General features: G+C 47.1%; 1 protein-coding gene across 2 annotated transcripts in view; it reads right to left on the minus strand.

Moving 5' to 3' along the window:
* Positions 1-454: 454 nt before the first annotated feature.
* Positions 455-25,160, minus strand: part of RPE (ribulose-5-phosphate-3-epimerase) — a 198,833-nt gene continuing 174,127 nt past the window's right edge. For both annotated transcript variants that reach the window (XM_069225667.1, XM_069225665.1), the window contains one exon: positions 455-943. In XM_069225667.1, coding sequence (XP_069081768.1) covers positions 821-943 — 123 coding nt within the window. In that variant the 3' untranslated portion in view covers positions 455-820. The remainder of the gene's footprint in view (positions 944-25,160) is intronic.

Below are 25,160 nucleotides of genomic sequence, written 5' to 3' on the forward strand. Positions count from 1 at the left end.
GCCCAACACTACATGGCAGACGACGTATGCATAGCATGTGTATCTGCAGCTACACATGCCATTGAACATATATATATATATATATATGTATGTGTGTGTGTATTTACTTACGTCCTATAGGGTGGCCTCTCTAGTATGTTCCGATACTGTGTTAAAAAAATAAAGTACCTTTATTTTTGTACATACAAGTTGTTTGTTTCTTGTTTGTAAGTAGTGTGTGACTGTAGTGGTATTGCATAAGCTTTGCATGTCTCCTAGATAACCCTTGGCTGCTCATCCTCAGCTACTTCTAGAGAGCCTGGCTTTTAGGCACTGCCTACACTTCACTGAGAGGGGATACCTGGACCTGGTATAAAGTGTCAATAGCATAGGTACCCACCACACACCAGGTCAGCTTCCTACAGCTGTTATCCTGTTCTCTCAATGGGAAAGTATAAAAAGATGGACAACATACTTAGAAACACTGTTTTATTATGAGACTTGTACCATGAAATAATCATTTTACTTTATCGACTGATTTCTTTGTAGGAATGCCGTGAATATTCATTGTACATGTGACTGAAAGGGTCAGAAATGCATTATTGTAGCTAAAAACTTCAAAGGAAATGAACATAGTATCTGCCATTCGCTCCAAAAATTGTCATCTCTAGCAATGCCAAGTGTGACCTCTGGTAAGACTAGGCATATCAGCATTGTTTACAATGACAATGGATGAACTTTCAAGCTGTGCATTCCTGGCTTAGCAGCAGTAGGTATGTTGCAATGGAACGACCTCCTACATCAACCACGTCATAAGCTGGCCTGCCGTGAGCCTTTACTTTCACCGGTCTAGGGAACGCTTCTGAGCAACTTCAGCGCATACGTTTCGTAGTAAGTTAATGACTGATCTGGGATCCTCACTCTTCATGATAGCATTACCAGACACAATCATGTTTGCTCCTGCCTACAACAAAAGAGTATAATGGAATTAGACAAACAGCACCGATAACAGTGGCTATCTCTTGACAGTCAAGCAAGCAGTGGACAACAAAAATGAGAAACAAAATTGCATATAGCAAGAATAAGTAAAAATATAAGCAACAGATGCTTACCGATAAGTAACATCTTCCTCTTTGTAGCCTGTGTGGCTGTGGATACACATGCTCTGTACAGACTGCAAAGTAGTACCATCTATAAGCGGTGGTACCCCATGGGTGGTGCAGACAACCGGAACAGTGTCCCTAATACTGTCAAGGCTAACCATAACCTGCTGATGGGCCAGGATAGCCACACAATTGTGTTTGGTAAACAAGTGTGAGGATCACTAGGTGGCCTATTTGTATATAGTAACTAGTGGGATATTGCTAAAAAAATAAATTAAAAAAAAGACAGTTTTTTTTTTGGGTGGAGAGAAGTAGGGTTCTTTCCACTTTGGGATAACAGTTCTGGATGTACTTGATTATCCACCTAGCTATACCTTGGTTTAAGATTGGGTGGCCCTTGTAGGGTTTGGCAAAGGCTACAAAAAGCTTATCAGATTTGCAGAAGGGATAAGTCCTATCAGTATAGTACTTGAGACCCCATTTAACATCTAGAGTATGAAAGTCTCTCTCCAGTCCAGAGTCTAGATCCGGAAAAAGGCCTGGTAGCGAGACAGTGAGATTGAGGTGGAAAGTGGATTCTTCCCTAGGGAAGAACTAAGGATTTGTTTTGAGAATAACCCTGTACCTGTGAACCTGAATGAAAGGCTCTTGCAGGGTAAGTGTCTGCAGCTCACAGATGCATCTGAGGAAGTTACAGCTATGAGAGAGTACACTGTCCACGAGAGGACCTGTAAAAGGCAAGAGTGCTGAGGTCAGAAGGGGTGACCCATGAGCCACGTAATCACATTAAGGTTCCATGCAGGGGCGGGGCATCCAGGGAGGTATGATGATCTTGAGGCTCTCCATGAACACCTTGATGGCAGGGTTCCAAAATAGGAAAGATTAGCTTAATGGCAGCAATATCGACCAGATGAGCAAGTTACTTACCTTTGGTAATGCTTTTTCTGGTGGATACGCTAGCTACCTGTGGATTCCTCACCTAATGAATTCTCCCTAATGCGCAGCATTCAACAGAAACTTCTTTCCGGCTCTGCACGTCGGCGAGGACTTCATAATTTCCCAACTCCACGCGGCTCCGTCTGATGTCATCATGGCAATAAGAGGTCCTTCCCGGTGTGCTGACGTCAGTTTACCCCATTTTTTATGTGCCTTTGAGGCGAATAGGTGAATACAGACATTCCATACTCATTTTGATAGTATCCAAGAAAACTTTTATACAAAAGGTAATCAATATATATATATATATATATATATATATATATATATATATATATATATGGAAAATGTCACTTACCCAATGTACATCTGTTCGTGGCATGAGACGCTGCAGATTCACATGCTTTGCACATCCTGCCTTCTAGTTTTGGGCTCAGAGTGTTCCAAGTTGTTTTTCTTCTAAGAAGTCTTTTCGAGTCACGAGATCGAGGGACTCCTCCCCTTTTGGCTCCATTGCACATGGGCGTCGACTCCATCTTAGATTGTTTTCCCCGCAGAGGGTGAGGTAGGAGTTGTGCACTATAGTAATAGTGCCCATGCAATGGAGTAAATATGTATGTACATAATGTAGTTTAGGGTGATCTATTTACAAATGTTCAAGATCAACTTCGAAACGGCTACAGGCTCCCGGGGAGGCGGGTGGGTGCATGTGAATCTGCAGCGTCTCATGCCACGAACAGATGTACACTGGGTAAGTGACATTTTCCGTTCGATGGCATGTGTAACTGCAGATACACATGCTTTGCATAGACTAGTAAACAGTTATCTCCCCAAAAGCGGTGGTTCAGCCTGTAGGAGTTGAAGTTGTTTGAAACAAAGTTCGTAGTACTGCTTGGCCTACTGTGGCTTGTTGTGCTGTTAACACATCCACGCAGTAGTGCTTGGTAAACGTATGAGACATAGACCATGTGGCTGCCTTACATATTTCAGTCATTGAAATGTTTCCTAGAAAGGCCATAGTAGCACCTTTCTTTCTAGTCGAGTGTGCCTTTGGTGTAATAGGCAGTTGTCTTTTTGCTTTGAGATAACAGGTTTGAATGCATTTAACTATCAATCTAGCAATGCCTTGTTTGGAAATTGGATTTCCTGCATTAGGTTTTTGGAAAGCAACAAATAATTGTTTTGTTTTCCGAATTTGTTTTGTTCTGTCAATGTAGTACATTAACGCTCTTTTGATGTCTAATGTATGTAGTGCTCTTTCAACTACAGAATCTGGCTCTGGGAAGAACACTGGTAGTTCTACTGTTTGATTCAAGTGGAACGGTGATATGACTTTCGGTAAGAATTTGTTCGTAAAACTACTTTATGCTTGTGTATCTGAATAAATGGTTCTTGTATGGCACATGCTTGCATCTCACTTACTCTTCTTAGAGATGTGATGGCAATTAGAAACGCAACTTTCCATGTTAAGTATTGCATTTCACATGAGTGCATGGGTTCAAAAGGTGGACCCATAAGTCGTGTTAAGACAATGTTGAGGTTCCACGAAGGAACTGGTGGTGTTCTTGGTGGTATAATTCTCTTTAGGCCTTCCATAAATGCTTTTATGACTGGTATCCTAAATAGTGAAGTTGAGTGCGTAATTTGGAGATAAGCTGAAATTCCGGTAAGATGTATCTTAATGGATGAAAAAGCTAGCTTTGACTATTGCACATGTAGTAAGTAGCTTACGATGTCTTTGGCAGATGCGTGTAAGGGTTGAATTTGATTATTACGGCAATAATAAACAAATCTTTTCCACTTATTTGCATAGCAATGTCTAGTGGTTGGTTTCCTAGCTTGTTTTATAACTTCCATACATTCCTGTGTAAGGTCTAAGTGTCCGAATTCTAAGACTTCAGGAGCCAAATTGCTAGATTCAGCGATGCTGGATTTGGGTGTCAGATCTGTTGTTTGTGTTGAGTTAACAGATCTGGTCTGTTTGGTAGTTTGACATGAGGCACTACTGAGAGGTCTAGTAGTGTTGTGTACCAAGGTTGTCTTGCCCAAGTTGGTGCTATTAGTATGAGTCTGAGTTTGCTTTGACTCAATTTGTTTACCAGATATGGAAGGTGTGGGAGAGGGGGAAAAGCGTATGCAAATATCCCTGACCAACTCATCCATAACGCATTGCCCTGAGACTGATCTTGTGGGTACCTGGATGCGAAGTTTCGGCATTTTGTGTTTTCTTTTGTTGCAAATAGGTCTATTTGTGGTGTTCCCCAACTTTGGAAGTAAGTGTTTAGTATTTGGGGGTGAATCTCCTATTCGTGGATTTGTTGGTGATCCTGAGAGAGATTGTCTGCTAACTGATTCTGAATCCCTGGAATAAACTGTGCTATTAGGCGAATGTGGTTGTGAATCGCCCAATGCCATATTCTTTGTGCCAGGAGACACAACTGTGTTGAGTGTGTTCCTCCCTGTTTGTTTAGGTAATACATCGTTGTCATGTTGTCTGTTTTGACAAGAATGTGTTTGTGGCTTATTACGGGTTGAAATGCATTTAACGCTAGAAATACTGCCAGTAGTTCTAAGTGATTTATGTGAAACTGTCTTTGCTGAGTGTCCCATTGTCCCTGGATGCTGTGCTGATTGAGGTGTGCTCCCCACCCTATCATAGAGGCATCTGTCGTTATTACGTATTGAGGCACTGGGTCTTGGAAAGGCCGCCCTTGGTTTAAATTTATATTGTTCCACCATTGAAGCGAGGTATATGTTTGGCGGTCTATCAACACTAGATCTAGAAGTTGACCCTGTGCCTGTGACCATTGTGATGCTAGGCACTGTTGTAAGGGCCGCATGTGCAACCTTGCGTTTGGGACAATGGCTATGCATGAGGACATCATGCCTAGGAGTTTCATCACCATTTTGATTGTATCTTTTGTCTTGGATACATGGCCTATATTACATTGTGAAATGCCTGTACCCTTTGTGGACTTGGAGTGGCAATCCCTTTTGCTGTGTTTGACACGGCTGAAGGTGTGACTCTGTGTAGTTGATTGAGAAACCTAGTTTGTGGAGGGTTTCTATGACGTACTTTGTGTGTTGTGAACACCGTTCGAGCGTGTTGGTTTTGATTAACCAATCGTCTAGGTACGGGAACACGTGTATTTGTTGCCTTCTGATATGTGCGGCCAATACTGCCAGGCATTTTGTTAAAACTCTTGGCACAGTTGTTATTCCGAATGGCAACACCTTGAATTGGTACTGTACCCCTTGGAATACAAACCTTAAGTACTTTCTGTGTGAAGGATGTATCAGTATATGGAAATATGCATCCTTTAGGTCTAGTGTTGTCATGTAGTCTTGTTGTTTGAGCAGTGGGATTACATCCTGTAATGTCACCATGTGAAAGTGATCTGATTTGATGTAGGTATTTAACGTTCTGAGATCTAATATAGGTCTTAGGGTTTTGTCCTTTTTGGGTATGAGAAAGTACAGAGAGTAAACTCCTGTTCCTTTCTGATGAATTGGTACTAATTCTATTGCTTCTTTTTGTAGCAACGCTTGGACCTCTAGTCCTAGAAGGTACATGTGTTGTTTTGACATATTGTGTGTTTTCGGTGGGACGTTTGGAGGGAATTTGAGAAATTCTATGCAGTAACCCATGCTGGATAATTGCTAGGACCCAAGTGTCTGTTGTTATTTCCTCCCAATGTTAGTAAAACTTGGTTAGTCTCCCCCCCCACAGGTGTTATGTGTTGGGGATTTGTGACATGGAAGTCACTGCTTGTTTTGAGGAGTTTTGGGAATTTGGAACTTCCCTCTATTCTTTTGGAATTGTCCCCCTCTATATCGTCCCCGAAAACTTCCCCGCTGATATTGGCTCTGATAAGTGGGCCTTGTTTGTGAGGTTGTGGGTTCTGTAGTTTGTCCTCGAAACCCCCCCTCTAAACTGCGTTTTGCGAAATGTGCCTCTGCTCTGTAGGGAGTAGAGTGCGCCCATGGCTTTGGCCGTATCAGTGTCCTTTTTAAGTTTTTCTATAGCAGTGTCCACCTCCGGCCCAAACAACTGCTGTCCGTTAAAAGGCATATTCAGCACGGCTTGTTGTATTTCCAGCTTGAATCCTGACGTACGCAGCCATGTGTGTCTCCTTATGGTTACTGCTGTATTTACTGTCCTAGCAGCCGTATCTGCTGCATCCACTGCTGACCGTATCTGATTGTTCGAGATACTCTGTCCTTCCTCCACCACCTGTTGTGCCCTTTTCTGGAACTCTTTGGGTAAGTGTTCAATGAAATGTTGCATTTCGTCCCAATGAGCCCTATCATATTTTGCCAGCAGTGCCTGTGAGTTGGCAATGCGCCATTGGTTGGCCGCTTGTGCTGCAACCCTTTTCCCCGCAGCGTCGAACTTGCGACTCTCCTTGTCTGGAGGTGGTGCGTCTCCCGAAGTGTGAGAGTTTGCTCTCTTGCGAGCTGCCCCTACTACCACAGAGTCTGGTGTTAATTGCTGCGTGATATATACCGGGCCTGTTGCCGGTGGCTTGTATTTTTTCTCCACCCTTGGAGTTATGGCCCTGCCCTTCACAGGCTCCTGAAACACCTGTTTGGAGTGTTTTAGCATTCCAGGTAGCATAGGGAGGCTTTGGTATTGGCTATGAGTGGAGGATAGTGTGTTAAACAAAAAGAAATCCTCAATAGGTTCTGCATGCAGGGTGACATTATGAAATGCCGCTGCTCTTGACACCACCTGTGTGTATGCTGTACTGTCCTCAGGTGGCGACGGTCTCGCTGGGTAACAGTCTGGGCTGTTATCGGACACTGGCGCATCATAAAGATCCCATGCGTCGGGATCATCCCGACTCATTCCAGTATGAGTTGGGGGCTGCATCAGTGGTGGAGTGGCTACCGGTGATGTGTGCGTTGAGCGTGGTGGAGATGGTGGCGGTGTTATGCCTGTGGCTGCTTGTCTTTTTCTTGAAAGGCAAGTGTTCTTTTCATCCTAATTGGGGGAAGAGTACTTATCTTCCCTGTGTCCTTTTGGATATGGAGCCTTCTCTGAGTGTAGTCTGGCTCCATTGACTCTAGTTCTTGTCCGAACTTATGTCCTTGCATTTGTGAGGACAGTCCCTGTTCCTCTGTGTAGGAACCTGATTTCGGTTCCGAGGCCGGATGTTTCGGAATGGAAACTTTTTCGGCTCCGACAACATATTTTTTTTTTTCGGCGTCCCGGTCTCTCGGTGCCAACTCGTTTCGGTGCCGCCCTCTCGGTGCAGAACTTGCTCGGACCCGCTGTCTCGGGGTCAAGTCTGCTGTGTGCCGGTATCTCAACCGGAGTCAGATGTCTTCGACACATGCATGCCCTTTTTCGGTGCCGATGATCGGTCACCTATTTTTCAGGTTAAGCCATGGCCTGCTGGCGGCGGCGTCCCCTGGGCTTTTGCGGTCTTCTTGTGAGTTTTGTGTGTCGACGTCTTACTCACGGTTTTAGGAGTCTGTTCGGGATCAACCTTGTCCGAGTCCGACTCCTCGATGGAGAAGGTTTCTTCTTCCTCCTCCAAGTGTCTTTGTCCTGTCGGCGCCGACGCCATCTGCAGTCTTCTCGCTCTTCGGTCTCTTAATGTCTTCCTCGACCGAAACGCTCGACAGGCTTCACAAGTATCTTCTTTGTGTTCTGGAGACAAACACAAGTTACAGACCAGGTGCTGATCTGTATAAGGATACTTGTTGTGACATTTGGGGCAGAAGCGGAATGGGGTCCGTTCCATTAGCCTTGAAGAGACACGTGGTCGGGCCGACCAGGCCCCAATGGGGGATCGAAAAACCCCGAAGGGCCACCGGAGCTCTTCAAAAATCGGTGTCGATCTGTTGTAACTAACCCGATACCGAACGCAAACAATACCGTCGAATTTTCCGAGATTCTAACTATCTTTCCGAACCGAAACGTGGAGCGAAAAGGAACACGTCCGAACCGGATGGCGGAAAGAAAACAATCTAAGATGGAGTCGACGCCCCTGCGCAATGGAGCCGAAAGGGGAGGAGTCCCTCGATCTCGTGACTCGATAAGACTTCTTCGAAGAAAAACAACTTGTAACACTCCGAGCCCAACACTAGATGGCGGGATGTGCAAAGCATGTGTATCTGCAACTACACATGCCATCGAACATATATATATGTATATATGTATATATACATACATCCTATATATATATATATATATATACACACACACACACACATACATCCTCTCAAATAAGCAGCATACAAATATACATATATATACCCAAGGAAATCTCAGTATGACCAGACAGACTACAGGGAGGCGGGTGGGACCATGAGGAATCCACAGGTAGCTAGTGTATCTGCCAGAAAAAGCGTTACCGAAGGTAAGTAATTGCTCTTCTGATGGATTCAACTACCTGTGGATTCCTCGCCTAATGAATAGAGTCCCAAAGCAGTACCGCCTCGGAGGTGGGTGTCTGACTGATCATACCAAGAAATCCTGCAGCACAGACAGCGCAAAATGGCCGTCCCTCCTCACCTCAGAGTCCAAGCAATAATGCTTTACAAAGGGGTGGCGGGACACCCAAGTCGCAGCCTTAAAAATGTCTGCCACCGGAACACCTCTAGCCAGGGCCGACGTGGCTGACTTAGCCCTGGTGGAATGAGCTCTTATACCATCAGGAGGAACTTTCTTTGCCAATGAATAACACAAAGAACGACCCACCTGGACAGTGTTTGTTTGTGGACGGCCTTCCCCTTCCTCTTCCCCACGTATCCGACAAAGAGTTGGTCGTCCAAGTGGAACTCTCTCGTCCTGTCTATGTAAAAACTCAAGGCCCTCCTTGGGTCCAGTCGATGGAGTCTCTCCTCCTCCTTAGATGGATGTGGAGGAGGATAGAATGACGAGAGAGTGATAGACTGCCCCAAATGAAAAGGAGTCACTACCTTGGGGAGGAAAGCCGCCCTGGTCCACAGCATCACTCCGTCCGCATGAAAGGTCGTAAAAGGAGGGTGAACACAAAGAGCTTGAAGCTCACTTACACACCTAGCAGACGTGATGGCGGTAAGAAAAACAGTCTTTAGGACTAAAAATCTCAAATGGCAGGAATGAAGCGGCTCAAAATGAGAACCCATCAAAAAGGTTAAAACCAGATTTAAATCCCACTGGGGCATAAGAAACGGAGTGGGAGGAAACCTGATTGGTAAGCCCCTTCAAAAACCTCAATACTAAAGGGGATTTGAACAAAGAGGGTTGATCAGGAAGGCATAAGAAGGCTGAGAGGGCCGAAAGATAGCCTTTGGCAGTAGAAACAGCACAGCCTTGCTGTGCCAAGGACAATGCAAACATCAATATATCCGACAAATGGGCACTTAAGGGATTCATTTACCTCTCTCCACACCAAGCAACGAATTTAGCCCATCTGCTCGCATAGACAGATTTGTTGGAGTGTCGCCTTGCCGATAAAATAACTTCCACCCTATCTGGTGGGAGTAAAAAGAACTCAGATTGCCCAGTTCAATCTCCAGGCATGAAGGTGCAGGCTCTGGAGGTGGGGGTGTAGAACCTGCCCCTGCGACTGCGAGAGGAAATCTGCCCTGTAAGGGAGATGGAGCAGAGGGCACAGTGAGAGTTGGAGAAGGTCCATGCACCACACCCTTCTTGGCCAATCCGGAGATATTAAGATGACTTGGGCCCGGTCTTGGCGAATCTTCCTCAGAACCTGAGAAATCAAAGGTATGGGGGGGGGGGGAAACGCGTAAAGCAACTGGCCGTTCCAGGACATCCGAAACTCGTCCCCCAACGCTTCCTGCACCGGATACTGGAGGCTGCAGAAAAATGGGCAGTGCGCGTTCTCTCGAGTGGCAAATAGGTCTACCTGGGGAAATCCCCACATCCGAAAGATGTAAAGGACCAGATCTGGATGAAGACGCCATTCGTGATCGGCCGGGAGTAGCCGACTGAGACTGTCCGCACCCACGTTTTGAACCCCGGCCAGATGGTTTGCTATTAAGCAAATCCGATGGTCCTGTGCCCAGGACCAGAGCCGCAGAGCCTCTCTGCAGAGAAGGTACGACACTACTCCTCCCTGTTTGTGGATATACCACATCGCGGTTGTGTTGTCCGTCAAGACTTGAACCGACTGACCCCGAAGGGAAGGGAGAAAGGCCTTGAGAGCCAAACGTATCGCCTGCAATTCCAGCAGATTGATATGAAACATCTGCTCCACTGGAGACCAACGACATTTGATCTCCAGGCCCCCATGGTGTGCTCCCCACCCCAGAGTGGAAGCATCCGTTATCACCGTGGCCAATGGAGGTGGTAGTGAAAAAGGGCTTCCTTGAGAAAGATTGCCGTCCACAGACCACCATCGTAGAATCGCTGCAGTGTCTCTGGAGATCTTTATCGACTCAGCGAGATCCCCTCTGTGCTGAAACCACCGCCTGCGGAGGCACCACTGAAGAGCCCTCATGTGCCAGCATGCATGAGTGACCAACAGACTGAAAGAAGTGAACAGACCGAGCAGACGAAGGACCTTGAGGACTTGGAACAACCGCTCCCTCTCGAAACTTTGGAATCAACTCCTGAATGTCCTGAATCCGCTGTGGCTGAGGGAAGGCTCGATTCAATGTTGTGTCCAGTACTGCCCCTATGAACAGGAGATGTTGAGAGAGCTCCCGGTGAGACTTGGGCACGTTTATCGAAAAGCCCAGACTGAACAACAACTGGGTTGTCATCTGCAGGTGATGCCGCACGAGCTCCGGAGACTTGGCTTTGATCAACTGTAAGGAAATGCCTCCTTGGCATGGTTACCCCCCCTGACTTTTTGCCTCTGCTGATGCTAAGTTATGATTTGAAAGTGTGCTGGGACCCTGCTAACCAGGCCCCAGCACCAGTGTTCTTTCCCTAAACTGTACCTTTGTCTCCACAATTGGCACAACCCTGGCACTCAGATAAGTCCATTGTAAATGGTACCCCTGGTACCAAGGGCCCTGATGCCAGGGAAGGTCTCTAAGGGCTGCAGCATGTCTTATGCCACCCTAGGGACCCCTCGCTCAGCACATGCACACTGCTTCACAGCTTGTGTGTGCTGGTGGGGAGAAAATTACTAAGTCGACATGGCCCTCCCCTCAGAGTGCCATGCCAACCTCACACTGCCTGTGGCATAGGTAAGTCACCCCTCAAGTAGGCCTTACAGCCCTAAGGCAGGGTGCACTATACCACAGGGAAGGGCATATGTGCATGAGCACTATGCCCCTGCAGTGTCTAAGCAAAACCTTAGACATTGTAAGAGCAGGATAGCCATAAGAGTATATGGTCTGGGAGTTTGTCAAACACGAACTCCACAGTACCATAATAGCTACACTGAAAACTGGGAAGTTTGGTATCAAACTTCTCAGCACAATAAATGCACACTGATGCCAGTGTGCAATTTATTGTAAAAATACACCCAGAGGGAATCTTGAAGATGCCCCCCTGAAAACATACCCAACTTCCAGTGTAGGCTGACCAGTACCTGGCAGCCTGCCACACACCAGACATGTTGCCTCTACATGGGGAGAGTGCCTTTGTCACTCTGTGGCCAGGAACAAAGCCTGTACTGGGTGGAGGTGCTTCTCACCTCCCCCTGCTGGAACTTTAACACCTGGCGGTGAGCCTCAAAGGCTTACCCCTTTTGTTACAGCACCCCAGGGCATTCCAGCTAGTGGAGATGCACGCCACTCCGGCATCTGCCCCCACTTTTGGCGGCAAGGCTGGAGGAGATAATGAGAAAAACAAGGAGGAGTCCTGAGCTGAGGTGACCCCTGCCTTGAGAAATCCTCCATCTTGAGTTTGGAGGATTCCCCCAATAGGATAAGGGATGTGCCCCCTTCCCCACAGGGAGGAGGCACAAAGAGGGTGTAGCCACCCTCAAGGACAGTAGCCATTGGCTACTGCCCTCCCAGACCTAAACACACCCCTGAATCCAGTATTTAGGGGCCCCCAGAACCAAAGGAAGATAGATTCCTGCAACCTAAAGAAGAAGGACTACTGACCTGAAGCCCTGCAGTGAAGACGGGGACGACAACTGATTTGGCCCCAGCCCCACCACAAAATAGAGTATTAGAATTATCTACTTTTGCCACTACCTTACCTCTAAGGGGAACCCTTGGACTCTGTGCATCCCTAATCCTATTGGGGGAATCCTCCATACACAAGATGGAGGATTTCTAAAAGTAAGAGTCACCTCAGCTCAGGACATCCTTAGGGGCTGTCCTGACTGGGGAGTGACTCCTCCTTGTTTTTCTAATTATCTCCTCCAGCCTTACCGCCAAAAGTGGGGGCAGTTGCCGGAGGGGCTGGCATCTCCACTAGCTGGGATGCCCTGTGGCGCTGTAACAAAGGGAGTGAGCCTTTGAGGCTCACCGCCAGGTGTTACAGTTCCTTGTTTTTCTAATTATCTCCTCCAGCCATGCCGCCAAAAGTGGCACCTCCAGCCAGTACAGGCTTTGTTCCTGGCCACAGAGTGACAAAGGCACTCTCCCCATGTGGCCAGCAAAATGTCTGGTGTGTAGCAGGCTGGCAAAAACTAGTCAGCCCACACTGGAAGTCGGGTATGTTTTCAGGGGGCATCTCTAAGATGCCCTCTGGGTGTATTTTACAATAAATTGCACACTAGCATGTGTGCATTTATTGTGCTGAGAAGTTTGATACCAAACTTCCCAGTTTTCAATGAAGCCATTATGGTGCTGTGGAGTTTGTGTTTGACAGAATCCCAGACCATATACTCTTATGGCTACCCTGCACTTACAATGTCTAAGATTTGGCGTAGACACTGTAGGGGCATAGTGCTCATGCACTTATGCCCTCACTTGTGGTATAGTGCACCCTGCCTTAGGGCTGTTAGGCCTGCTAGAGGGGTGACTTACCTATGCCACAGGCAGTGTGAGGTTGGCATGACACTCTGCACACACAAGCTGTGAAGCAGTGTGCATGTGCTGAGTGAGGGGTCCCTAGGGTGGCATAAGTCATGCTGCAGCCCTTAGAGACCTTCCATGGCATCAGGGCCCTTGGTACCAGGGGTACCAGTTACAAGGGACTTACCCGAGTGCCAGGGTTGTGCCAATTGTGGAGACAAAGGTACAGTTTAGGGAAAGAACACTGGTGCTGCGGCCTGGTTAGCAGGGTCCCACCACACTTTAAAATCATAACTTAGCATCAGCAAAGGCAAAAAGTCAGGAGGTAACCATGCCAAGGAGGCATTTCCTTAACCCCCCCCCCCCCACCCCCCCCCCAAACAAAAGAGGATGAGACCAACCTTTCCCAAGAGAGTCTTCATTTTCTAAGTAGAAGAACCTGGAAAGGCCATCTGCATTGGCATGGGCAGACCCAGGTCTGTGTTCCACTATAAAGTCCATTGCCTGTAGTGAGATGGACCACCTCAACAGTTTTGGATTTTCACCTTTCATTTGCATTAGCCATCTGAGAGGTCTGTGGTCAGTCTGAACTACAAAGTGAGTACCAAAGAGGTATGGTCTCAGCTTCTTCAGGGATCAGACCACAGCAAAGGCCTCCCTCTCAATGGCACTCCAACACCTCACCCTGGGGAGTAACCTCATCATCATTTGTTTGGGACAGAACTGCCCCTACCCCATGTTCAGAGGCATCAGTCTGCACAATGAACTGCTTTGAGTAATCTGGAGCCTTGAGAACTGGTGCTGTGCACATAGCTTGCTTCAGGGTGTCAAAGGCCTGTTGGCATTCTACAGTCCAGTTTACCTTCTTGGGCATGGTCTTAGAGGTAAGTTCTGTGAGGGGTGTCACTATGGATCCATATCCCTTCACAAACCTCCTATAGTAACCAGTCAAGCCAAGGAATGCCCTGACTTGAGTCTGGGTTTTTGGAGCTACCCAGTCCAGAATACTCTGGATCTTGGGTTGGAGTGGCTGAACTTGGCCTCCACCTACAAGGTGTACCAAGTAAACCACAGTACCCTGTACTATCTGACATTTAGATGCCTTAATAGAGAGGCCTGCTGCTTGCAGGGCCTGCAAAACCTTTTTCGGGTGGACCAGGTGATCCTGCCAGCTGGAGCTAAAGACAGCAATATCATCAAGATAAGCTGCACTAAAGGACTCCAAGCCAGCAAGGACTTGATTCACCAACCTTTGGAAGGTGGCAGGGGCATTCTTTAAGCCAAAGGGCATCACAGTAAACCGATAGTGCCCATCAGGTGTAGAGAATGCTGTTTTCTATTTTGCTACTAGTGCCATTTTAATTTGCCAGTACCCTGCTGTTAAGTCAAAGGTACTTAAGTATCTGGCAGCACCCAATTTGTCAATTAACTCATCTGCTCTTGGAATGGGATGAGCATCTGTCTTGGTGACAGAATTAAGCCCTCTGTAGTCCACACAGAACCTCATCTCTCTCTTACCATCTTTTGTGTGAGGTGTGGGGACTAAGACCACTGGGCTAGCCCAGGGGCTGTCAGAGTGCTCAATGACTCCCAATTCCAACATCTTGTAGACTTCCACTTTGATGCTTTCCTTAACTTGGTCAGACTGTCTAAAAATGTTGTTTTCGACAGGCATGCTGTCTCCTGTGTCCACATCATGGGTACAGAGGTGTGTCTGACCAGGGGTTAGGGAAAAGAGCTCAGCAAACTGTTGTAGGACTTTCCTACAGTCAGCTTGCTGCTGGCCAGAGAGGGTGTCTCAGTAGACCACTCCATCTACTGAGCCAACTTTAGGGTCAGAGGAGAGGAGATCAGGGAGAGGTTCACTCTCAGCTTCCTGGTCCTCATCTGTAACCATTAACATGTTTACATCTGCCCTGTCATGAAAGTTTGAGGCGGTTCACATGGATCACCCTTTTGGCGGTCCTGCTAGTGCCTAGGTCTACCAGGTAGGTGACCCGACTCTTTCTCTCTAGCACTGGGTAAGGGCCACTCCATCTGTCCTGAAGTGCCCTGGGAGCCGCAGGCTCCAGAACCCAGACTTTCAGCCCTGTCTGAAACTCAACCATAGCAGCCTTTTGGTCATGCCACATCTTCTGGAGTTGTGGCTGGCCTCAAGGTTTTTTACTTGCCTTTTCCATGTACTCTGCCATCCTGGAACGTAGGCCTAGTACATAGTCCACTATATCTTGCTTAGGCTCATGAAGAGGTCTCTCCCAGCCTTCTTTCACAAGAGCTAGTGGTCCCCTAACAGGATGGGCAAACAGAAGTTCAAAGGGGGAAAACCCTACTCCCTTCTGAGGCACCTCTCTGTAGGCGAAAAGCAGACATGGCAAGAGGACATCCCATCTCCTTTTGAGCTTTTCAGGGAGCCCCATAATCATGCCCTTCAATGTCTTGGTAAACCTTTCAACAAGACCATTGGTTTGTGGATGGTCTGGTGTGGTGAATTTGTAAGCCACCCCACACTCATTCCACATGTGTTTAAGGTATGCTGACATGAAGTTGGTACCTCTGTCAGAAATCACCTCCTTAGGAAATCCCACTCTGGTAAAGGTACCAATGAGTGCTTTGGCTACTGCAGGGGCAGTAGTAGACACAAGGGGAATTGCTTCAGGGTACCTAGTAGCATGATCCACTACTACTAGGATATACTGCTTCCCTGAGGCTGTGGGAGGTTCCAGTGGACACACTATGTCCACTCCCACTGTTTCAAAGGGGACCCCAACCACTGGAAGTGGAATGAGGGGGGCCTTTGGATGGCCACCTGTCTTGCCACTGGCTTGACAGGTGGCACAGGAGGTACAAAATTCCTTGACTTTCTGGGACATGTTGGGCCAATAGAAATGGTTGACTAACCTCTCCCATGTCTTGGTTTGTCCCAAATGCCCAGCAAGTGGAATGTAATTAGCTAAGGTCAGAATGAACTCCCTAAACTCCTGAGGCACTACCACTCTCCTAGTGGCACCAGGTTTGGGATCTCTTGCCTCAGTGTAAAGGAGTCCATCTTCCCAATAGACCCTGTGGGTTCCACTGACTTTCCCTTTTGTTTCGTCAGCAGCTTGCTGCCTAAGGCCTTCAAGAGAAGGACAGGTTTCTTGCCCCTTACACATATCTGTTCCCTTGTGGGTACCCCTGGGCCTAAGAGTTCAACCTGATAAGATAAGGATCCAACTCCACAGGCTCAGTTCCCTCAGAGGGTAGAACTTCTTCCTGAGAACAGAGGTTCTTTTTCTTTTGTTGTGTTGAAGCTGGTTCCCCAATCTTCTTTCCTTTTCTATTGGAGGGTTGGGCCATTATTCCAGACTCCAACGCCTCTTTTTCACCCTGAGCCTTGCACTGTGCCCTTGTCTTGACACACACCAGTTCAGGGATACCCATCATGGCTGCATGGGTTTTGAGTTCTACCTCAGCCCATGCTGAGGACTCCAGGTCATTTCCAAGCAAACAGTCTACTGGGATAGCAGAGGAGGCTATCACCTTTTTCAGGCCAGTTACCCCTCCCCTTTCTAAAGTTACCATAGCCATGGGATGTACTTTAGTCTGGTTGTCAGCGTTGGTGACTGGATAAGTTTTCCCTGTAAGGTATTGTACTGGGGAAACCAGTTGGTCTGTCACCACTGTGACACTGGCACCTGTATCCCTCAGGGCTACTACACTAGTCCCATTAATAAAGAGTTGCAGCCTGTATTTTTGCATATTAGGGGGCCTGGCAGCTAGTGTGGCTAAGTCCACCCCACCCTCAGAGACTAATGTAGCTTCAGTGTGGACCCCGATTTGCTCTCGGAACGCTGTTGATCCCACCTGGAGACTGGCTATTCCAGTGCTAACTGGAGTAGTAGTAGTAGAAGTGGAACCTTTCTTGGGACAGGCCTTGTCTCCAGTTTGATGTCTCTGCTGATTACAGCTATGACACCAGGCCTTTTTGGGATCAAAGTTTTTTCCTGTGTACCCAAATGAGGATTGTGAAGAGGCTTTGGACCCTCCCTCCTGAGCAGGTTTTTGGGGCCCTGTAGAAGACTCTCTACTTTTTCCCTTGGATGTCTCAACACTCTTCCCCTGGGGAGTCTTTGTGACCCCTTTCTTTTGGTCACCCCCTGTAGAAGTCTTGGTCACCCTAGTCTTGACACAATGGTCTACCTTCTTTCCCAATTCTTGGGGAGAAATTGGACCTAGGTCTACCAGATGCTGATGCAGTTTATCATTGAAACAATTACTTAACAGGTGTTCTTTCACAAATAAATCGTACAGCTCTTCATAATCATTTACACCACTGCCATTAATGCAACCATCCAGTGTTTTGACTGAGAAGTCAACAATATCAACCCAGGTCTGGCTCGAGGATTTTTGAGCCCCCCTGAACCTAATCCTGTACTCCTCAGTTGAGAATCCAAAGCCCTCAATCAGGGTAGCCGTCATGAGGTCATAGGATTCTGCATCTTTTCCAGAGAGTGTGAGGAGTTTATCCCTACACTTTCCAGCAAACATTTCCCAAAGGAGAGCTCCCCAGTGAGATCTGTTTACTTTTCTGGTTGCACAAGCCCTCTCAAAAGCTATGAACCATTCGGTGATATCATCACCATCTTCATATTTTGTTACAATCCCTTTTTTTCTTTAGCATATCAGTAGTATCTCTGACCCTATTTAAGTTGCTGCCACCATTGATGGGAGCTAAGCCCATCACTTGTCTTTCCCTTTCTACGGCTAGGAGCTGTTTCTCCAAAGCCAATCGTTTGACCATCCTGGCTAACAGGAGGTCATCTTCATTGAGGCTGCCCTCATTGCTTCCAGAGTTGCTGGACTCCCCGGTGGGAGAAGCAGCACCTCTGAATATCACTTGTAGAGTCAGGGTTGGAGGAACCCTGGTCTCCCTAACTAGGACTGGAGGGGAGAAATTGTCCTCCACATCACTAGCTTCCTCCTCTGTAAGGTTACCTTTAGAGGGGTTGTCTCTAGCAAACTCTGCCAAGAGCTCCTGGAGCTGTACTTTGGTAGGGTTTGATCCAGTTTATATCTTTTTGATTTTACAGACTCCTTAAGTCTGACATCCTAAGATGCAGGTAAGGGGTGAGGTTGAGCTCCACCACCATCTCTTCTGTAGTAGACATTATGGGGGTCATTCTGACCCTGGCGGTAATTACCGCCATGGCGGAGGTTGGCGGTAGCACCGCCAACAGGCTGGCGGTGCTCCGCCGGGCATTCTGACCCGCGGCCAGAAGCGGAAAGCCGGCGGTGTACCGCCGACTTTCCGCCGCCCATGGGAATCCGCCATGGCGGCGCAGCTTGTTGCGCCGCCATGGGGATTCTGACAGCCCATACCGCCATCCTGTTCCTGGCGGTTCACGCGCCAGGAACAGGATGGCGGTATGGGGTGTCGTGGGGCCCCTGGGGGCCCCTGCAGTGCCCATGCCAATGGCATGGGCACTGCAGGGGCCCCCGTAAGAGGGCCCCACAAAGAATTTCAGTGTCTGCTTTGCAGACACTGAAATTCGCGACGGATGCAACTGCACCCGTCGCACCTTCCCACTCCGCCGGCTCCATTCTGAGCCGGCTTCCTCGTGGGAAGGATGTTTCCCGCTGGGCTGGCGGGCGGACTTTCGGCGTCCGCTGCGGTCAGAATCACCCCCTATTTCTCTAAAAGTTGGGATACTTTTTAAAGAATCTAAAACTATCTCAGGAACTTAATCCAAACTTTTACAAAACTTTTAAACTCTAAAAGAAATGCTAAGAGTAGTCCAGCAAATGCAAAGTCTTGTACCCCACCGCTGATCCACCAATGTAGGAAGTTGGCTCTGTATATACTATTTCAAAGTAAGAAATAGTGTGCACAGAGTCCAAGGGTTCCCCTTAGAGGTAAGATAGTGGCAGAAAGAGAGAATTCTAATGCTCTATTTTGTGGTAGTGTGGTCGATCAGTAGGCTTATCAGAGGGTAATGTTAAGCATTTGTTGTACACACTCAGGCAATAAATGAGGAAGACACACTCAAAGACTTATTCCAGGCCAATAGGTTTTTTATATAGAAACATATATTTTCTTAGTTTATTTTAAGAACCACAGGTTCAAGATTTACAAGTAATACTTCAAATGAAAGGTATTTCACTCAGGTATTCTAGGAACTTTGAATAATCACAATAGCATGTACAGTTTTGACAAAAATGGCAATAAGCTATTTTAAAAGTGGACAAAGTGCAAAAATCAACAGTTCCTGGGGGAGGTAAGTAATTGTTAAGTTCACAGGTAAGTAAAACACTTACAGGGTTCAAAGTTGGGTCCAAGGTAGCCCACCGTTGGGGGTTCAAGGCAACCCCAAAGTTACCACACCAGAAGCTCCGGGCCGGTCAGGTGCAGAGGTCAAAGTGGTGCCTAAAACACATAGGCTTCAATGGAAACAGGGGTGCCCCAGTTCCAATCTGCCAGCAGGTAAGTACCCTCGTCCTCGGAGGGCCGACAAGGGGGGGGGTTTTGTAGGGCACCTGGGGGGTGGGGGGGGGGGGACGACACAAGCAGGCACAGAAAGTACACTCTCAGCGGCACAGGGGTGGCTGGGTGCAGAGTACAAACAGGTGTCGGGTTTTGTATTGGAATCAATGGGGAGACCCAGGGGTCTCTTCAACGATGCAGGCAGTCACGGGGGAGGGCTCATCGGGGTAGCCAGCACCTGGGCTAGGCAGAGGGTCGCTCCTGCACTGGAGTTCGGTTCCTTCAGGTCCTGGGGGCTGCGGGTGCAGTGGTGGTTCCAGGCGTCGGATCCCTTGTTACAGGCAGTCGCGGTCAGGGGGAGCCTCTGGATTTCCTCTGCAGGCGTTGCTGTGGGGGCTCAGGGGGGTCGTCTCTGGTTACTCACGGGCTCGCAGTCGCCGGGGAGTCCTACCTGAGGAGTTTGTTTTCTACAGGTCGAGCCGGGGGTGTCGGGTGCAGAGTGGAAAGTCTCACGCTTCCGGCGGGAAACGTGGAGTCTTTAAAGTTGCTTCTTTGTTGCAGAAAGTTGCAGTTTGTTGAACAGGGCCGCTGTTCTCGGGAGCTTCTTGGTCCTTTGGATACAGGGCAGTCCTCTGAGGCTTCAAAGGTCGCTGGTCCCTGTTGCAGTTTTCGTCGAAGTAGGGAGACAGGCCGGTGGGGCTGGGGCCAAATCAGTTGTCGTCTCCGGCTTCACTGCAGGGCTTCAGGTCAGCAGTCCTTCTTCTTTAGGTTGCAGGAATCTATCTTCCTCGGTTCTGGGGGCCCCTAAATACTGGATTTAGGGGGGAGTTTAGGTCTGGGAGGGCCGTGGCCAATGGCTACTGTCCTTGAGGGTGGCTATACCCTCTTTGTGCCTCCTCCCTGTGGGGAGGGGGGCACATCCCTAATCCTATTGGGGGAATCCTCTTTCCACAAGATGGAGGATTTCTAAAAGTAAGAGTCATCTCAGCTCAGGACACCTTAGGGGCTGTCCTGACTGTGGGGTGACTCCTCCTTGTTTTTCTAATTATCTCCTCCAGCCTTGCCGGCAAAAGTGGCACCTCCACCCAGTACAGGCTTTGTTCCTGGCCACAGAGTGACAAAGGCACTCTCCCTATGTGGCCAGCAACATGTCTGGTGTGTGGCAGGCTGGCAAAAACTAGTCAGCCCACACTGGAAGTCGGGTATGTTTTCAGGGGGCATCTTTAAGATGCCCTCTGGGTGTATTTTACAATAAATTGCACACTGGCATCAGTGTGCATTTATTGTGCTGAGAAGTTTGATACTAAACTTCCCAGTTTTCAGTGTAGCCATTATGGAGCTGTGGAGTTCGTGTTTGACAAACTCCCAGACCATATACTCTTATGGCTACCCTGCACTTACAATGTCTAAGGTTTGGCTTAGACACTGTAGGGGCATAGTGCTCATGCACTTATGCCCTCACCTGTGGTATAGTGCACCCTGCCTTAGGGGTGTAAGGCCTGCTAGAGGGGTGACTTACCTATGCCACAGGCAGTGTGAGATTGGCATGGCACTCTGAGGGGAGTGCCATGTCGACTTAGTCATTTTCTCCCTACCAGCAGCACACACAAGCTGTGAAGCAGTGTGCATGTGCTGAGTGAGGGGTCCCTAGGGTGGCGTAAGTCATGCTGCAGCCCTTAGAGACCTTCACTGGCATCAGGGCCCTTGGTACCAGGGGTACCAGTTACAAGGGACTTACCTGAGTGCCAGGGTTGTGCCAACTGTGGAGACATCATAACTTAGCAAATGCAAAAAGTCAGGGGGTAACCATGCCAAGGAGGCATTTCCTTACAGGGATCATCTGCTCAAATGGCTCTACCGAGCACTACGGACCTTGCTACCCTATGCGTGAAGTAGGAGGAGGACCAAGGGAGGGCTTTACATGATTCTGAGTGGGTCCAGGTGCTGACTTTTCAACAAAACATCTCCAGGAACGCCAGATTCCACAATATAATTTCATATTCTCCACTGGGCACCTTTAACCCCTGGACAGCTTCACCAATATTTACCCACAGCTTACTCCCGATGCCCCCGTTGTCAGACTATGGATGAAGACCCTCATTAGATGCTGTGGTCCTGCCCTCGCCGTCTACTGGAGTGGTATTCATGCAGCGCAAAGTTACAGGACTTACGGACATTCACTTGGGGTAGGAGGTTGTTGGTCTTTAGAGGGTGTTGACAAAGAGAAATGTGGTTGACAAACTGGTTCTTCCAATGCTGGTTGTTAAATATTCGCGGCATGGGCCCAAAACAAATGTAGGAGACATGTTTAATCCTGGAGCTCGGTCTGTATAGGTCTGAACTGGCTGGTGCATCCCTTGACTCAAAAGACTTCTTCAAAGAAAAACAACTGACGAAAGTCCAAGCTCAACAATAGATGGAGGATGTGTGCAGTGCACCTGCAACTACAGCCACACCTTCACAATGAAAATGTCACTTACCCAGTGTACATCTGTTCGTGGCATTAGTCGCTGCAGATTCACATGTTTGGCACAGTCCGCTGCCTGGTGTTGGGCTCGGAGTATTACAAGTTGTTTTTCTTCGAAGAAGTCTTTTTGGTCACGGGACCGAAGGACTCCTCCCTCCTCGGCTCCATTGCGCATGGGCGTCGACTCCATCTTAGATTGTTTTCCCCGCAGAGGGTGAGGATGGAGTTGTTTGGTATAAATAGTGCCCATGCAATGGAGTGAATATGTATGTACGTTAAGAGTTTCTAATAATTATTTACAAATGTTCAGATGTTTAAGATTTATGATCTACTTCTAAACGGCTACAGGCTTCCCGGGGAGGTGGGAGGGTACATGTGAATCTGCAGCGACTAATGCCACGAACAGATGTACACTGGGTAAGTGACATTTTCAGTTCGATGGCATATGTTGCTGCAGATACACATGTTTGGCATAGACTATAAAGCAGTTACCTCCCCTAAAAGCGGTGGTTTAGCCTGTAGGAGTTGAAGTAGTTTGGAATAATGTTCTTAGTACAGCTTGGCCCACTGTAGCTTGTTGTGCATTTAGTACGTCTACACAGTAGTGTTTAGTAAACGTATGAGGCGTAGACCAGGTTGCAGCCTTACATATTTCGCTCATAGGAATGTTTCCTAGAAAGGCCATTGTAGCACCTTTCTTTCTGGTTGAGTGTGCCTTTGGTGTAATAGGCAATTCTCTTTTGGCTTTAAGATAGCATGTTTGAATGCATCTGACTATCCATCTAGCAATGCCTTGTTTAGAGATTGGATTTCCTATGTGTGGTTTTTGAAAAGCTATGAACAGTTGTTTTGTTTTCCTGATTAGCTTTGTTCTGTCAATGTAATACATTAGTGCTCTTTTGATGTCTAATGTATGTAGTGCCCTTTCAGCCACAGAATTTGGTTGTGGGAAGAACACTGGCAATTCTACTGTTTGATTTAAATGGAATGGTGAGATTACTTTTGGCAGAAATTTTGGATTTGTTCTTAGAACTATTTTATTGTTGTGTATTTGAATAAATGGTTCTTGTATGGTAAATGCCTGTATTTCACTTACTCTTCTGAGGGATGTGATTGCAATGAGAAATGCGACCTTCCAGGTTAGATATTGCATTTCACAGGAATGCATGGGTTCGAAAGGTGGACCCATGAGTCTTGTTAAGACGATGTTAAGATTCCATGAAGGAACTGGTGGTGTTCTTGGTGGTATAATTCTTTTTAGCCCTTCCATGAACGCTTTAATAACTGGTATTCTAAATAGAGACGATGAATGAGTAGTTTGTAGGTAAGCAGATATTGCTGCGAGGTGTATTTTTATAGATGAAAAAGCGAGATTTGCTTTTTGCAAATGTAGTAAGTATCCTACTATGTCTTTAGTAGAGGCATGTAATGGTTGTATTTGATTGGCATGGCAGTAGTAAACAAATCTTTTCCACTTAGATGCATAGCAGTGTCTAGTGGAAGGTTTTCTAGCTTGTTTTATGACCTCCATGCATTCTTGTGTGAGGTCTAAGTGTCCGAATTCTAGGATTTCAGGAGCCAAATTGCCAGATTCAATGATGCTGGGTTTGGATGCCTGATCTGTTGTTTGTGTTGTGTTAACAGATCTGGCCTGTTGGGTAGTTTGACATGCGGTACTAGTGAAAGGTCTAGTAGAGTTGTATACCAAGGTTGTCTTGCCCATGTGGGTGCTATCAGTATGAGTTTGAGTTGGTTTTGACTCAACTTGTTTACTAGATATGGAAGGAGAGGGAGAGGGGGAAAAGCGTACGCAAATATCCCTGACCAACTCATCCATAGAGCATTGCCTTGTGATTCGCGGTGTGGGTACCTGGATGCGAAGTTTTGGCATTTTGAGTTTTCTTTTGTTGCGAACAAATCTATCTGGGGTGTTCCCCAAATTTGAAAGTACTTGTTCAGAACTTGGGGGTGAATTTCCCATTCGTGGACTTGTTGGTGGTCTCGCGAAAGGTTGTCTGCTAGTTGGTTTTGTATTCCTGGAATAAATTGTGCTATTAGGCGAATGTTGTTGTGAATCGCCCACTGCCAAATTTTTTGTGTTAGGAGGCACAATTGTGTTGAGTGTGTTCCTCCTTGTTTGTTTAAATAATACATTGTTGTCATGTTGTCTGTTTTGACAAGAATGTATTTGTGTGTTATTATGGGTTGGAAGGCTTTTAACGCTAGAAATACTGCTAACAGTTCTAGGTAATTGATATGAAATTTTGTTTCGTGTATATCCCATTGTCCTTGAATGCTGTGGTGATTGAGGTGTGCTCCCCACCCTGTCATGGAAGCATCTGTTGTTATAACGTATTGAGGCACTGGGTCCTGAAATGTCCGCCCTTTGTTTAAATTTTTGCTGTTCCACCATAGAAGCGAGAGGTATGTTTGGCGGTCTACCAACACCAGATTTTGAAGTTGACCCTGTGCTTGTGACCATTGTGATGCTAGACACTGTTGTAAGGGTCGCATGTGTAGTCTTGCGTTTGGGACAATGGCTATGCATGATGACATCATGCCTAGAAGTTTTAGCGCAAATTTTGCTTGTATCTTTTGGTTTGGAAACATAGCACTTATTACCTTGTGGAATGCCTGCACTCTTTGTGGACTTGGAGTGGCAATTCCTTTTGATGTGTTGATGGTTGCTCCTAGATATTGTTGTGTTTGACACGGTTCTAGGTGTGATTTTGTATAGTTGATGGAAAACCCCAGTTTGTGAAGGGTTTGTATGACAAACGTGGTGTCGTTTGCGCATTTTTTTACTGTGTTGGTCTTGATTAGCCAATCGTCTAGGTAAGGGAACACATGTATCTGTTGTCTCCTGATGTGTGCTGCTACTACTGCTAGACATTTTGTGAACACTCTTGGTGCAGTTGTTATTCCGAATGGCAACACCTTGAATTGGTAATGTATTCCTTTGAATACGAACCGTAGGTACTTTCTGTGAGAAGGGTGTATTGGTATATGAAAGTACGCATCCTTTAGGTCTAATGTGGTCATGTAATCTTGCTGTTTGAGCAGTGGAATGATGTCTTGTAGTGTGACCATGTGAAAATGGTCCGATATGATGTAGGTATTTAGTGTCCTGAGATCTAATATTGGTCTTAATGTTTTGTCTTTTTTTGGAATTAGAAAGTACAGGGAGTAAACTCCTGTGTTTTTTTGTTGTACTGGTACTAACTCTATTGCATCCTTTTGCAGTAGTGCTTGAACTTCTAGTCCTAAAAGTTCTAAATGTTGTGGTGACATTTTGCGTGTTTTGGGGGGGATGTTTGGTGGGAAGTTGTGGAAT

This window comes from Pleurodeles waltl, chromosome 3_1, assembly GCF_031143425.1.
Source record: "Pleurodeles waltl isolate 20211129_DDA chromosome 3_1, aPleWal1.hap1.20221129, whole genome shotgun sequence".
Classification (NCBI taxonomy): Eukaryota; Metazoa; Chordata; class Amphibia; order Caudata; family Salamandridae; genus Pleurodeles; species Pleurodeles waltl.